This window comes from Microcaecilia unicolor, chromosome 1 (assembly GCF_901765095.1).
Source record: "Microcaecilia unicolor chromosome 1, aMicUni1.1, whole genome shotgun sequence".
Lineage (NCBI taxonomy): Eukaryota > Metazoa > Chordata > Amphibia > Gymnophiona > Siphonopidae > Microcaecilia > Microcaecilia unicolor.
Genome location: NC_044031.1, coordinates 703,437,440 through 703,453,073, shown reverse-complemented (window position 1 = coordinate 703,453,073; position 15,634 = coordinate 703,437,440). Strand labels below are relative to the sequence as shown.

General features: G+C 42.8%; 1 protein-coding gene across 2 annotated transcripts in view; it reads left to right on the top strand.

Moving 5' to 3' along the window:
- Positions 1–15,634, top strand: part of LIPC (lipase C, hepatic type) — a 165,778-nt gene that overhangs the window by 48,449 nt on the left and 101,695 nt on the right. For both annotated transcript variants that reach the window (XM_030188843.1, XM_030188837.1), the window contains exons 2-3: positions 12,636–12,826; positions 15,391–15,570. In XM_030188843.1, the coding sequence (XP_030044703.1) occupies positions 12,636–12,826; positions 15,391–15,570 (371 nt within the window). The remainder of the gene's footprint in view (positions 1–12,635; positions 12,827–15,390; positions 15,571–15,634) is intronic.

The window sequence follows — 15,634 nt, the reverse complement described above, 5'->3', positions numbered from 1 at the left end:
CATATCCTGCCCCTGATCTCCACTGCTTGTCCATGCTCTCCACAGCCTGCACCTGATCTCTACTGCCTGCCCCTGTTCTCCCTGCTCTCCATAACCTGCCCCTGATCTCCACTGCCTGCCACTACTCTCCACAGCTGATCTCCACTGCCTGCCACTACTCTCCACAGCCTGGCCCTGCTTGTTTCAATGCTGCAGCAAATCATCCTGGCTCAGCAGCTGCAGTTCCATCAATGATTCATGGCCAGAGACTGGGTTTTATTATACAGGATTCCTTATGAAATACATTTAAACAGGGGAAGAAAGTTTTGGTTCATTTTCTGAGTTTTGGTATTAGTTCCTCATTTTCAGACATTTATGTTTGGTTCATCTCACACACTTGAGTTTTTAAAATGTTTTAACATGCATGAAACCTTTTCAATACGCATAAATTGGCTTTAAGACCCTTAATTATTAGGTTAACACACATTAAATTGTTGTTTCCTCACATGCTAAACCAGATATGCTCAAACAAATGCACATCCCTAAACCATAAAAAAAATATTGAAATATGAAGTAAATTCACCATATAGCAATTAGTTCAATAGTAACTTACTAAATAATGGCAGAAAGACCATTCCCCTTGTTTACTAAGCTGCACTAGCAGCTGGTGGTACGCTATACTGACATGGGCTGTGTCGACGTTACTACACAGCTTAGTAAACAGGGGGCAAGTGGTCCTTTTACTAAGCTGCGGTAAACGCTAACACGTGCATACTGCAGCAGGAAAGTGCTTTCAGCAGGGTGCGCTCAGGTATCCCGTGACAATTTTTGCATGTGTGCATGTTATACATGAGCTAAAAAAAATAACATTATTTATTAGCACTGGGGGCAGAGAGTGGGCGCGTTCTGCGCTAATCGGTTAGCACAGCTACATTGCTGCTTGCTAACCAATTAGTGTGTGGTTAGTAGTGGGCCCTTTCTAGCATGGGAAAAGCATGTGGCAAACCTGTTCCAAAAGGCATACCCTACCGACCCAACTTAATGCACTGAACTCTGCCAGACCTGATGTCAGACCTGATAGACCTACCACCTAGGAATGCCAAAAGATCATCCCGCACATTCCTTAACCTGCACTTTCCTGACTGCAAAGGTCTAAAATACAAACTAATGCACGCGTCAAACTTTTCCTACTTGAGCGCACAGTTATGGAACGTATTGCCGTGCAACTTAAAATGATCTACGAACTAACGGACTTCCACAAACTAATGAAGACCCATCTCTTTAACATGGCATACCACAAAAATCAACCAATGTGAATATACACAACTCCCCCACATATAGTCAGAACTGTTTTACAGTATATGCTTGTTATATTACTACCATGTCCTATCACTATCATGTTACAAAAATCCTGCTGTAATACTAATTATCTATTTTCTAATATACTTCCATAATTCACGATGTATTGTAAGCCACATTGAGCCTGCAAAGAGGTGGGAAAATGTGGGATACAAATGCAATAAATAAATAAATAGAACAAAACTCAAGTAGTAGTGGACATACTCAACTCTTCCGTTGTACGACTCCCTAATGCGACAGCAGTGGCGTTCCGACCCTAGCTGACACCCGGGGCGGATTGCCGATGCGCCCCTCCGGGTGCAGCGCGACCCCCCTGGCAAAATGACACCTCTTCCCCCCCCCCCCAGCGAAATGACAACCCCCCCCGGGTGCACGCCACTGGGGGGGGGTGCCGCGGCACGCGCCTGTTGCCCTGTCTCCGAGTTCGCAATTCGCATATGTTCACTGCTCCCTCTGAGTCTGCCCTGGAACAGGAAGTAACCTGTCCGGGGCAGACTCAGAGGGAGCAGTGAACAAATGCGAATTGCGAACTCAGAATGAGACAGGGCAACAGGCGCACGCCGCGGGACCCCCAGCGGCGTGCACCCTGGGCGGACCCCCCACCACCACCCCCCCCTTGTACGCCACTGTGTGACAGTGCTACATGAACTCTATCCTATCATAACATTACCTTGTATTTGTTCACCGGAGACTTCAAAGCCTCTCTGGTACTATGTAAGCCACATTGAGCCTGCAAATAGGTGGGAAATGTGAGGTACAAATGTAACAAATAAATAAAGTACAGCCACAGGAAACCTTGGTGTTCCAGCAGTAGTGCTGATTACCATACAATATCTGCATGATAGTTCTACCATGCTTGGTAAAGGGCCCCAAAGAATGAAAAGAAAACTAACTTTCAGAGGGAAGGAGTAGCCTAGTGGTTGGAGCAGTGGAGCCAAAAATCAGGGAAGCCCAGTTCATATTGGGCTATGGGGGAGGCATGATCTTCACTCAAGGATTACACCCAGTAGCTAAGACTCATCAATGGAAGGGTTCTGGAGAAAGTCTTAATATGTGGTCCCCAGCCAAGGATTGTCAATCATTAACCACATCTATCTAGAGACCCAAAGGAGAAGGAAGAAACCACTAGGAACCAGTAAATGAAAACTACCATTTTGCAAAAAACCCTCCTTCAAAATCACTTATTCTATAAATGAAATGTATTTATTTTTGTTACATTTGTATCCCGTGCTTTCTCACTCATGGCAGGCTCAATGCGGCTTACATGGGGCAATGGAGGGTTAAATGACTTGCCCAGAGTCACAAGGAGCTGCCTGTGCCTGAAGTGGGAATTGAACTCAGTTCCTTAGGAATAAAGTCCACCACCCTAACCACTAGGCCACTCCTCCACTATGCTCCATGGACAGTATTACATGCTAGCACAATTCATAAGTTCATGGTTCGGCCTGGTCTAATTTACTAGGCAATGGCATACACTTCCTCCCAGACTGAAACCAGACTGACATCAAGCAAGAGGATTCCAAGGCTTGTCTACTAGTCCAGAATGTATTAAGCACTTATGTAACTCCATTGCAAGGACACATTTAAGAATCACACTTTGACAACCAGGCCTGGCCTTCAGCTTCTCCACGTTGTACTGTGTCAGCATCAGTAAATGCTTTCAATTAGGAAAGGGGCTGGCATTGCTTTGTGTTTGACAGGTACTTACAGTGAAGCAAATGGTCCAGTTAACAGGCTTGTGAAATGTGCAGCTTTTACAGCTGAAAGAAGAGTGCAGAGTACCATTCAAAGGGAAAAGCTCAAGGGCATTCATTTCTCAAAGAAGCATAGCTCCGCAATGCTAGTCATGTAATAAGTTAGTTCAATAAATATATATCACCTTATTTTCCATCTTTTCTTATTATGTATTAACCTATGCTGTTCATGTTAACCCTTATTTTCAACTTCAGTCAAAACTAAGTGAGATCCTAGCAGTATCAATACCAATGACCTTGCACCTACTGTATAAACATGTCCTTAGTCTGAAGTAAAAGCAAAAGTGATACAAAGCTCTATTTTGCATAGGCATTCCAAGTTTAAGGAAACAGATCAGTGTGTCATTTTGAGGGGCTGAATTAGAATGAACCTAGTTTGGAGAGGTGTGGGGGGCAGTTCCCCCCCCCCCCCCCAAATGAACTGCAGTTTGGATTTATCTATTTATTATTTATGGCATTTAGAGTCCCGGATTAAACATGAATGAGGTTGAAACAGACCTCTCCCTCTTTTTTTTCTTTCTTTTTTAGTGCCAGCAGGAGCAGTGGAATGCCTTCCTTTTTTTATTTGGTTGGTGGGGGGAGGGGCAAGCTTCACCACCAGCTGCACCCCTAACCCTGTCCCTTTTTTGCTGCTTGATCTTCACGCCGGTATTTGGAGAATAAAACCGGTGCAGGGCAGACTTCTACGGTCTGTGCCCTGAGAAAGGCAGAGACAAATCAAACTTAGATATACATATAAAGTATTACATACCATGTAAATGAGTTTATCTTGTTGGGGCAGACTGGATGGACCATTCAGGTCTTTATCTGCTGTCATTTACTATGTTACCACGTTACTATGAAACCTAGTTGGGGAGGGGGTGTGGGGGGCATAGGTAGAGTAGCAATTTGTTATAAATCTTAATCAGTGCGTCATTTTGAGGGACTGAATTAGGTTGAAAACTGGTTTAGGGGTATATGGTGGGGGTATTGCCCCCCCCCCCAACTTGAACTTAATTTTTTATTCATTTATTTGTTTGTTTATTTATTTATGAATGATATTTAGATCCCAGATTAAACACGAAATAGGTTGAAACCTAGTTGGGGAGGGTGGGGGGTGCATTTGCCCCCCTCCACATGAACTGCATGTCTAAAAGGGGACAGGGATGTGTAAAAGATAATGTTGTGGGGGGGGGGTGAGGGAGTATGATCTGGAAGAGAATAGGGAGGGAGATTACTTGCCTTGTGTGTTTTGTAGGTTTTGGGTTATGGGTGGAAATTGTCCTCTCTGATGTGGTGGGAATTGGTTCAGTGGGAATTGTCCTAGGTGGGTATTGTCCAGATGGGAACTTGTGGGTGGGAACTGTCCGGTGAGAACTGTCCAGGTGGGAACTGACCTAGAACCACACCCATACCAGGTAAGATCCATTCAATCCCCACCCATCCTCACAAATAATCTCCTCTATCCCCTCCCATACCCACAGGAGTCAACGCTATTATTTATTTATGCGCAGCTCTCTGTTTCCTCCCAACCCTAACATTCTCCCATGTTTCTGGATGGTATTCACTGTTCAACAAATGAGTGTTCAAAGCCTCAGTCTGGCGTTCCAGCTGCCTCTCTGGGCATTCCAAACTTCATTCTGAAGCTTCTACTGCCTCCCTCAGTGCATTCCCAGCCTCATTTTTTTTTTACTATACTGCCACATGAATCCCATGGCAACTTTGTCCATCCCCATTGAAACTTCTTCCATCCCAAAGAAAATCCTATGGAAACTTGTTCCATACCCGAGGGAATCCCGCAATCCTCATTCCCATGTAACTCTCTAATGTTTAAGTGATGGAACTTACCCAGGTAAACAGCAATTCTGTATTCTACTCATGTAACTGCCACTATTTAAATACAAGGAAGTTCCTATTGCAAGACTTCATGGCAACTGGCATAGTGGTATCATGTTGCTTTAATACAGTCTTCCCACTAAAGTCAATTTCCCTGATATTCAGCTGGCAGCGGTGAGCATTTTGCTGCTCGCCACCAGCGTTATTCCTGGATATTCAAAGCTGGGCCCTGTCTAGGCTTTGACATTGAATATCCAGGGGAATTTGAGCCAGCTAAGTCAATATTCATCCCATGACCACATAAGCCAAACTGCATAAAGGTGGGACTACTATTTATAAGGCCTGATTTTAGCAGTTTATTTATGCGGTGAGAGGCTGAATATCGGTACTTTTACCAACTCCATCCCTGGAACGCCAATGAGTTAGCCACTTTTGAATTCAGCTCTAACCAGTCATTTTCAGAGAAGATAAATGGTTGAATCCCACAGAAAATGACCGGATAGCCATAAACAGACGATTTAACCTGTCAGTGGTCGTTTCCGGCTGGCTAAATTCTTCTGAATATTGTCCAGAATATCTTTCCTAGGAGGGATCACAAAAGTTGCTCTAGACATCCTCCCTACAGACAGTTCCAAAGACTCTTCAGTACATATGGATTCAAGTTTCCATAACTTGAATTATTTATTATTAGGATTTATTTACCGCCTTTTGAAGGAATTCACTCAAGGCAGTGTACAGTAAGAATAGATCAAACATGAGCAGTTAGGCAATTAGAGCAGTAAAAATATTCGAACAACAATACAAAGTATGGCATGGTATACTACTTGCAATTACAACACAATCCAGCTTATTTTCGAAAGAGAAAGACGCCCATATTTTGACCCAAATCGGGAGATGGGCGCCTTTCTCTCATGGGCGCCCAAATCGGTATAATCGAAAGCCGATTTTGGGCGCCTCCAACTGCAGTCTGTCGCGGGAATGAACAAAGTTGACAGGGGCGTGTCGGAGGCTTGGTGAAGGCAGGGACTGGGCGTGTTTATTCGGCCAAGGAGAGATGGGCGCACTCAGCTGATAATGGAAAAAAGAAGGGCGCCAGAAGCAAGAATTTGGGTCACTTTTTTGGATCCTTTTTTTTTCACAAACAAGTCCCCAAAAATTGCCCCAACTGCCCAGATGACACCGGATGGAATCGGGATGACCTCCCCTGACTCCCCCAGTGGTCACTAACCCCCTCCCACCAAAAAAAGAACTTTAAAACTTTTTTTCCAGCCTGTATGCCAGCCTCAAATGTCATACTCAGCTCCATCACAGCAGTATGCAGGTCCCTGGAGCAGTTGTTAGTGGGTGCAGTGGACTTCAGGCAGGTGAACCCAGGCTCATCCCCCTCCCACCTGTTACACTTGTGCTGCTAAATGGGAGTGCTCCAAACTGCCCCCCAAACCCACTGTACCCACATCTAGGTGCCCCCCTTCAGCCATAAGTGCTATGGTAATGGTTGTAGCGTTGTGGGCAGTGGGGTTTGGGGGAGATTTGGGGGGCTCAGCACCCAAGGTAAGGGAGCTATGGACTTGGGAGGTATTTTAATTTTTTTTTTAATTGTTACAAGTGCCCCCTAGGGTACCCAGTTGGTGTCCTGGCATGTGAGGGGGACCAGTGCACTACGAATCCTGGTCCCTCCCACGACCAAATGCCTTGGATTTGTTCATTTTTGAGCTGGGCGCCTTCGGTTTCCATTATCGCTGAAAACCAATACCCGCCCAGCTCAAATCCACCCAAATGCAATGCATTGCCCGGCACAAACCATATTATCGAAACAAAAGATGGACGCCCATCTTTTTCGAAATACGGTCTGGCCCGCCCCTTCGCGGACCTGTCCTCGGAGATAAATGCCCATGGAGATGGGCGTTCGCTGTTCGATTATGCCCTTCAATATGTACTAGAACATTATAATTGGTAGTGAGGGGTAAGGCAAAGTTGTAACATATAGATGAGTAAGAAAGTAGGAAGTATTAGAAAGTAAGGTGATTGATTTGAAGAAAGTTGCACGTGAGGTCAGAGAGATGGTTAAATATTATCTCAGCTAGGATAGGGGTGGATAAACATGTCCCGCTGCAATATGTGCAGCCCGAGTCAATCCTTGTGTGTGTGAGTGAGAAAGACTAACAAGTTAGTGAGGAGTAGCCTAGTGGTTAATGCAGTGGACTTTGATCCTGGGGAACTGAGTTTGATTCCCACTGCAGCTCCTTGTGACTGTGGGCAAGTCACTTAACCCTCCATTGCCCCTGGTACAAAATAAGTACCTGAATATATATAAACTGCTTTGAATGCAGTTGCAAAAAACCTCAGAAAGGTGGTATATCAAGTCCCCTTCCCTTCCATTAAAGGCTTGGTTGAAGAGCCAAGCTTTCACCTGTTTCCTGAAGTAGAGGTAGTCTTGTGTTACGTGGAGCCTTTCAGGCAATGCATTCCAGAGTGTGGGGGCTACTCTGGAGAAGACTTGTTTGTGGGTATCACATCATGTAATGTCCTTTGGAGAGAGTGTAGTTAGTGAAAGTCCTTGGGAGGACCTTAGTGTCCTTGGCAGTGTGTGGAGGATCATCCTATTCTTCAGATACTCGGGGCCATTTCCTTCAGGGTCTTGAAGATTATTATTTATTTATTGTTACATTTGTATCCCGCACTTTCCCACTCATAGCAGGTTCAATGCGGCTTACATAGTAGTAGAATTACAAAGTATAATGCAGAGAAAAACAGGCTAAGCTTAGCAGAGTAATGGGGATGTGTGGATAGGTAATATTATAAGGGAGAGGGGTTGGATGAGGTAAGAGGAGGTACTAGTAATAGGCTAGATTGAGATAGTTAGGGATAGGGTAAATATAAGCATAGGGAAGATTGGAGGAGGCATGGTCTGAGTCATTGCCATTGTCACAGAAATAGGTGATGAATAGGTGGGTTCGTATGGTTAGGTCGTGGCGTTGGGATAAGCTTCCTTGAATAGATAGGTTTTCAGCAATTTTCTGAAGGTTAGGTAGTCTTTAATAGAACGAATGGATCTGGGTAGGGCGTTCCAGATTTGACTGCCTTTGAAGGAGAAGTTGGAATCATATGAGGATTTATACTTGAGACCTTTGCAGTTAGGGTAGTGGAGGTTGAGGTAATTTCGAGAGGATTTCGACATATTTCTGGTGGGTAGGTAGATCAGACATAGAGTTTTAAATTTAGCCCTGTATTGTACTGGTAGCCAATGAAAGTTTTGCATAAATGGTGTGATGTGGTCATGTAGCTTGCAACCTTCTATGGGTCTTGCTGCTGCATTCTGAATCAACTGGAGCTGGTGAATGCCCTTTGTAGTCAGACCATTGTATAGTGCATTGCAGTAATCCAGTCTTGTTATCACGGCATGCACAACTGGGATAACACTTACCTTCCATTCATAGATGGAAAGGGTTCCTTGTGCTTTTAGCTCATTTCCCAATACAATGTACTTAACAACTTGAACATACTGGGGCCAATATTCAGTGAGCTATCCCTGGATTTTGAGCAGCACATGACTGGATAATACCATTGAAAACCTGTGGAGATCACCCTGGCATTATCTGGTTTGTAGAAAAAATACACTCGAGCTCTTTTAATAAATGTTTGAAAATCAAACCCAGGTTCACATTACCTGTGTATATAAATCGTGGATGTCACATAGAGATAGCAGCATAAACTGCAAATAATGTGTGGGTGGAGAAAAAAGCTTCAGAGTCGCCGCCCAGCCTGTCACCTCTCAGTGAAATTGTAAGGCATGAGCTCAGCGTACCATCATTTAGCTTCAAAAAAACTCCACATCTACCTCAATAAATCAATCTCAATTTTCATTACTACTCTATGTGTCCACTAGTTCTTCTATAAATGTACTGTATCTAATTAGTGGAACTAGTAAAGCAGCACAAGTTCCATCCCACTGCTTTGAATGCAAACATCACAAAAAAATCCAGAAGAGTCAACCCCAATCACTTAGCTTTATATTTCATTAGTTGTCCTTCTCTAGGTGACCCTTCTCTTTTGGTAACCAGACAGGGAGCCCCCGTTTCACGAATGCTGCGTCAGGGGTAATTTCCAAAATTCATATATTCAAAGAATGCATCCACTGTCACTTCTCACCATTAGCTACCAACTTACACCGTTTAGCAGTGGTAACTTCCAGCAGACCACCAACTGCCCTTTTATTCAATGTCAGTACCTGGACAGGTGCTGATACTGAATAGCCAAGCAAAATTCAGCTGGCGGCAGCCAGTGTTTTAAAAATGCCGACCACAGCCAGCTGAATATTACCTCCAGTTTTTTTTTTTTTTGCTGAGTTCCAGTCAATTCTTCAGGAAAGTTTGGGCTCCTTTTACTAAGCGGCGGTAAGTCCAGTACCACCAGGCTACCACAGCAGCCCAGCGGTACTTTCAAACCCTAGCGCGTCGTCATTTCTGGTGCTACAAAAATGTATTTATTTTTGTGCGCCGGAGTGTACCCGGCAGTCAGGCAGGTTACCGCCAGGTTAACGCAGGAGCCCTTACTGCCACCAAGGGCTTCCCCCCCAAAATGGCTTTACTTGCCACCTGGCCATTTACTGTTGGAAAGCGAAACTTCCTTTTTACCAAGCTGTGGTAAAAGGGGGCCTCAGCAAGCGTGTAAAACACACACCGACACCAGCACTGGCCCCATTTTGCTACAGCTTGGTAAAAGGGGCCCTGAATGGAATGCCTTCTGTTTCACTCTAGGATTTTCCCAGGTCAGAAGTTAGCAAGGTGTTTTATTATGGATGTAAAGCAGCTTAGGTTATAATTTCCAGTTCAGCTGGTTGACAGTATTATCGTTGTTAGGAGCGGCTGTCATCCATCCTCTTATAAATAGGCTCACTATAAATCCAGCATTTAAATCATGAATTTCAACCTTCTCCTTTTCTGAAATGATACTACTGCAGAGGCTTCTACCTACAAAATAGGTACTAATATGAGTATGCAGAGATGAATCTTCTTCTGCCTTCACATTTTAAGACAAAATCGCATTTAAATCCATATGTTTCATGAAACTGACAAATTTGCAGTACAAGCAAGACACATGAGTCTCACTAATGGAGTCTCAATGTGGATGCTGCCCAGCATTCTTTATCTTCTAGAAACCTTTGGGAAGCCCCCACCATGCCTGTGCGAGTATTTTCCTCTCTGCTCGAGTTTCACGAAATCCACAGTTTCACTTTCTTCACAAAGTTGAGAAGACATGTCTTCTTTCACTGAAGCGAGTTCTTTTTCTCTTCCAACTGCTTGATTTTTGTAACTCCTGATGCAGGTCCATTTTGCCAAAACACGGCCCATGTCGAGTCTTGATTGATAATAAACAGTTGATATTTTTCATCATCTGATTATTCTCTCATTCACCTTCGCTGTGTCTGTGTTTGTCTGATTGACTGTGAGTGTTTGTTCTTCTGTTGTACGTCGACTAATGTGAGTATAACAGACAAAGCCTTTGGTATGGTAGGCCAATTCCTCTCCTGTTTTAGGTTTAAAAAAATTCCTATGTCGTATTTCACAGCTTAATTGTGCATTGACTTGAAGCAACTACATCCTTAAATTTGTTTTACGTATGTCACAATTCTATAGCTGAGCTTCTGCATTTATACACCCTTTGCATGGGTAAGTGTGCAGAATACTGACACATAAGCGTACACTTGCCTGTGAAAGTGCATTACTCTGCAATGACACATATAAATGGTATAGCACATATTTGTAAGAGGGTATACACATGGGCAGAGAATGGGCAGGGCATGAATAGGGACTCCCACTTACATAAGTAACTTACAAGTTCACATTTACACCAGATCTATGGCTGGGGTAATTGCAGGGGTGACAGTGTGACACCCTTCTTTCTTGTTGAGCATTGACTAACTATCTGTGTAGAGGAGTGGCCTAGTGGTTAGAGCACTGGTCTTGCAAACCAGAGGTGGCTGGTTCAAATCCCACTGCTGCTCCCTGTGATCTTGGGCAAGTCACTTAACCCTCCATTGCCTCAGGTACAAACTTTGATTGTGAGCCCTCCTGGGACAGAGAAATATCCAGAGTACCTGAATGTAACTCACCTTGAGCTACTACTGAAAAAGGTGTGAGTAAAATCTAAATAAATATCTATTTCCATCTACCATTTAAGCTGTTAACTACGTTCTTCACCTTTTCTGCATAGTTTTCTCTCTCCCTAGCAGCTACATGCCCCCTATGTTTAGCCAAGCAGCATCTTCTTGTCATTCAATTCTGGTCACTGTATCTCAAAAAAGATGTAGCGGAATTAGAAAAGGTTCAAAGAAGAGCGACCAAAATGATAAAGGGGATGGAACTGCTCCCATATGAGGAAAGGCTAAAGAGGTTAGGGCTCTTCAACTTGAAAAAGAGATGGCTGAGGGGGTGATATGATTGAGGTCTACAAAATCCAGAGTGGTGTGGAGCGGATAGAGGTAAATCGATTTTTCACTCATTCAAAAAGTACAAAGACCATGGGACTATCAATGAAATTGCATGGAAATACTTAAAAACAAATAGGAGGAAATATTTTTTTTCACTGAAAGAATAGTTAAGCTCTGGAACTTGTTGCCGGAGGATGTGATAACAGCAGTTAGTGTATCTGGGTTTTAAAAAGGTTTGGACAAGTTCCTGGAGGAAAAGTCCATAGTCTGTTATTGAGATGGACATGGGGGAAGCCACTGCTTGCCCTGAGATTTGTAGCATGGAATGGTGCTACTAATTGGGTTTCTGCCAGGTACTTGTGACCTGGATTGGCTACTGCTGGAAGCAGAATACTGGGCTAGATGAACCCTTGTTCTGACCTAGTATGGCTATTCTTATGTTCTTCTTTTCACCAGATTCATTCTGTCTCATGCCACTCTGCTTGCTTTAGCATTTTGACCCTTTCCCTGTGGAACATTTTACCTTTATATCTTCATTCTGAACTTTTTTTAATTTTAAAACCCTACTGAAAGCTTCCATTGCACTTTTGCTTCTGGTTAATTCATTCGGCCTCACCGTAGCCTCTTCACCTTATCTCACCAGGGTCTTGTCTATTGCACTTCCTCCCTTCCTTTTGTGTCCTTTAATAGCTAATTTGGTGATATGTTCCCCTTCCCTTATAATTACTTATTTGTAACCTAGCCTCCTTACGTATCTTTCCTGACCCCTATTTGTGATATATTAAATAAAGATGAAATGTGAAATGTAAGGAAGCAAATCATAAATTCAAATATAAATAAATGTAAGTATGCATTGTGTGACTTATAGACTATTTTATGACCCATGTCTTACTTTTACTTAAAATTCTAATAGAGCAACAAGCAAAGTGAGCACGTCTGTAACTGCAAAATTATTGAATAATTATTTACACATAAAAAAAATGAAATACACAAGCAGTGCAAGTTGACTTAGACTCAATAATATTTCAAATGGGATGCCAAGCAAAATAAATTGTTTAATAAACTGTTCACAAAGTGCAGAAACCCAGTGTAATGTTTCCATGAGTCAGGCTAATTTTACAGTGGGTTACCACATATTTTCATTGCTGGATTCCCATTACATCTAATAGGACTGAGCTAGTAACCCATTTGCATTAACTGACCCGCATGCATTTTGGCACAACCCATGGTAACATTTCCATGGGCTATCACACTGTAATGACTAGTCATCTGTATTTATTGTCTGAATTTTATTTCAGAGGCTGTAGTATACCATGACCGTGAGGATGCTAAAATAAGAAGCAGCAAACGCATCTCAAAGACAATATTTCGATTGTATGAAAGCACAGTTGAAGAGCACTGTCGAATTGCGCTGTATCAGTTAGAAACTCTAGAACAATGTAATTTTAATACTTCACTTCCTTTGGTGATGATAATCCATGGATGGTCGGTATGAACTTTGACTTTTTTTGAGGGGAGAATGGGGCAGTTGTTATTTCATTTGATTCCTGTGGAGGGGCATTTTCGATACGAAGTCCAAAAATCCAGTGCCAAACATAGTCATTTTTGAACCAGAAAAAGTCTAACATTTTGGTTTGAAAATCACCTATTTTAGGGGCCACTTTACTAAGTCGCATAGGCGCCTACACGCATCCTACGTGCGTCAGTTTTTAACTACTGCCCAGCTACAGCATGGCCCAGGTGGTAATTTCATTTTTTACGTGTGTTCACTAAGCATGCCAGAAATTTTCCAGCGCAAGGCACTAACCGGGCAGTAATCAGCATTCCATGCGCATAGACCATTACCACCCCGTTAATGTGTGAGACCTTACCGCTAGGTCAATGGGTGGCGGTAAGGTCTCAGGCTCAAAATGGACACGTGTCAATTTTTGTTTTGCGTACGTCCATTTTCGGCCCCCTACAGGTGTGCTGCAAAATGGACCTACGCATGTCCAATACATGTGTCTACACCAGCGCAGGCCATTTTTCGGTGCACCTTAGAAAAGGGACCCCTTAGACATTTTGTGCTCAGTGCATCTTTCTGTAAGGGCTATTTTCAAATAAAAAATGTTCAAGGGAAAAACACACATAAACAAGCCCTTAGGATGTCTGGGGGTCAGTAGTATTACTAGGCTGGCTACACAGACATTCCAGCAAAGCAGTGGAGCATCTTAGGGGGCACTGCAGTGAGCTTCACATAAAAGGTCCCAGGTATGCATCACATCATAACCCCCTTTATCCCTCTAGTGGTCATCTGGTCAGATTGGGCACCATTTTGACACTTAGGGCCCTGTTTACTAAGGCGCATTATCATTTTTAACATGCTTACAATTAGTGCACATGCTAACCATGTAGGCGCCTCTAGGGATATTGTAGGCGTGTACACAGTTAATGCACGTTAAAAATGTTAACACGCCTATAACGCGGTTTAGTAAACAGGGCCCTTAGTCATTATAGAAACAGGTCTAGTCAAAGACATCCTATTTTTTGCCCTGGATATTTTTACAATGTTCCATTATCACAGAAAAATGTATAATTCATAAGTCTGCCTAGTCCCACCCAAAACATGCCTCCAACATGCCCCTTGGGATTTAGATGAACTGCATAGAAAAATATCTTTAAAATGAATTTTGCAAATAGCAATTTCGACGTTTTTGCAAAAAAAAAAAAAAAATTTATTTGCCGCTATGTGCCATTTGTTGGACATTTTTCTGTTTCAAAATGAGCCCCTTACCCCCATATTCAATATAACACACCTAGAGATCCGCGCCAAAATCGGCAGATTCTATAACTTAATAATCTTAACAAACTAATGAGCGCTGATAACAGCACTAAGCAAGCAATAATGAGTACTAATTGGCACCGATTAGAATTTATGCACACAACTTGCTAAGCGTATTCTATAACAAAGTGAGCTGAACTTCTAACGTGCAAAGGCAAAAGGGGTGTGGTTATGGGTGGAGAAATGGGCGTTTCATGGGTGTTCTGAAATTCATGCACATAGTTATAGAATATGGCCCAAAGGTGTGTAACTCTACGTGCCGGGATTTACGCCACATGTTCGTTGGTGTAAATGGATGCAATAAATGCAACAAAGTCCATAGGAATTGAATGGGCTTCTTCACATTCAGCACATGCTAATTGGTAGCACCGCTTCATAAAAGAAGCCCATAATTAGGATTCATGACCATAATACAGCTTAAGAATTGACTAAGGTTGCAGGACATGGCACGCTAAAAGCACTCAAATCACATTAATATGCTTTTTCAGTCTTATTGACAGACTGGACAGCCTTTAGACACTTCACTAGCTGTACAATGCATAAGTACTACATCAGTGTTTTCGAAAAGAATCCTAAGGGTCTAGGTACGAGCCAGCATTAAAACCAGCAGAGTGACATGGGTTTCCGACTTGTTTTAATGCCCCATGTACCAAACTAATGATATGCGGAATGTGGAAGCATCACTATGGCCCAATAAAGACTGCCTACCAATAGTAACATTGCTACCATCTGCATATTAGCTTTCTCCATTTGATGCCATTACCTTAAAGACATCCTTGGTACTCAATGACCAAGAACATTTTCAAGGACATCTTTACCTTTATTGAAACACTTGCTAAACTGCCTTTCAAAAAAAATTCAAAGCAGTTCACAATAGAACAAACTCAACAAAGTAGGATATAAACGTTTACAATGTAGCAATAGAGAGAAAAAAAGGCAAAAGAACAGCGGTGCTGTCAATCCACACCTGCACACCAGCCTCATGCTGTATGCCCACAGTTCTACTTCAAACTGAGTTATACATCCGGAAAGGCCAAGGAAACATAATAAGTCTGACTCATTTCAGAATGAAGGTATTGAGGCAACACATTCCACAATACTGAGGCCCGATAATAAACCACCCATTGGAGATGTAAAACACTATGAATCTCAAATCATACATCCATCCCGTATCGCCTCCTCCTTTTGCTGTTACAAGATGTCTCTCCTAATTTTGGTGGCTTCTATTTTAGATCAATGGGATGCTAGAAGGCTGGATTTCGAAGATGGCAGCAGCTCTGAAATCAAATCAGAGGGATTTTAATGTGATCATAGCTGATTGGCTCTCATTAGCACAACAGCACTACCCCATTGCTGTGCGGAACACCAGGCTAGTAGGACAGGAGATAGCCGATTTCTTAGAGTGGCTAGAGGTAACCATCAAAATGTTTATTGTAGAACAAATACAAAGTCATTTCCTAGTTTTACTTTTTTATT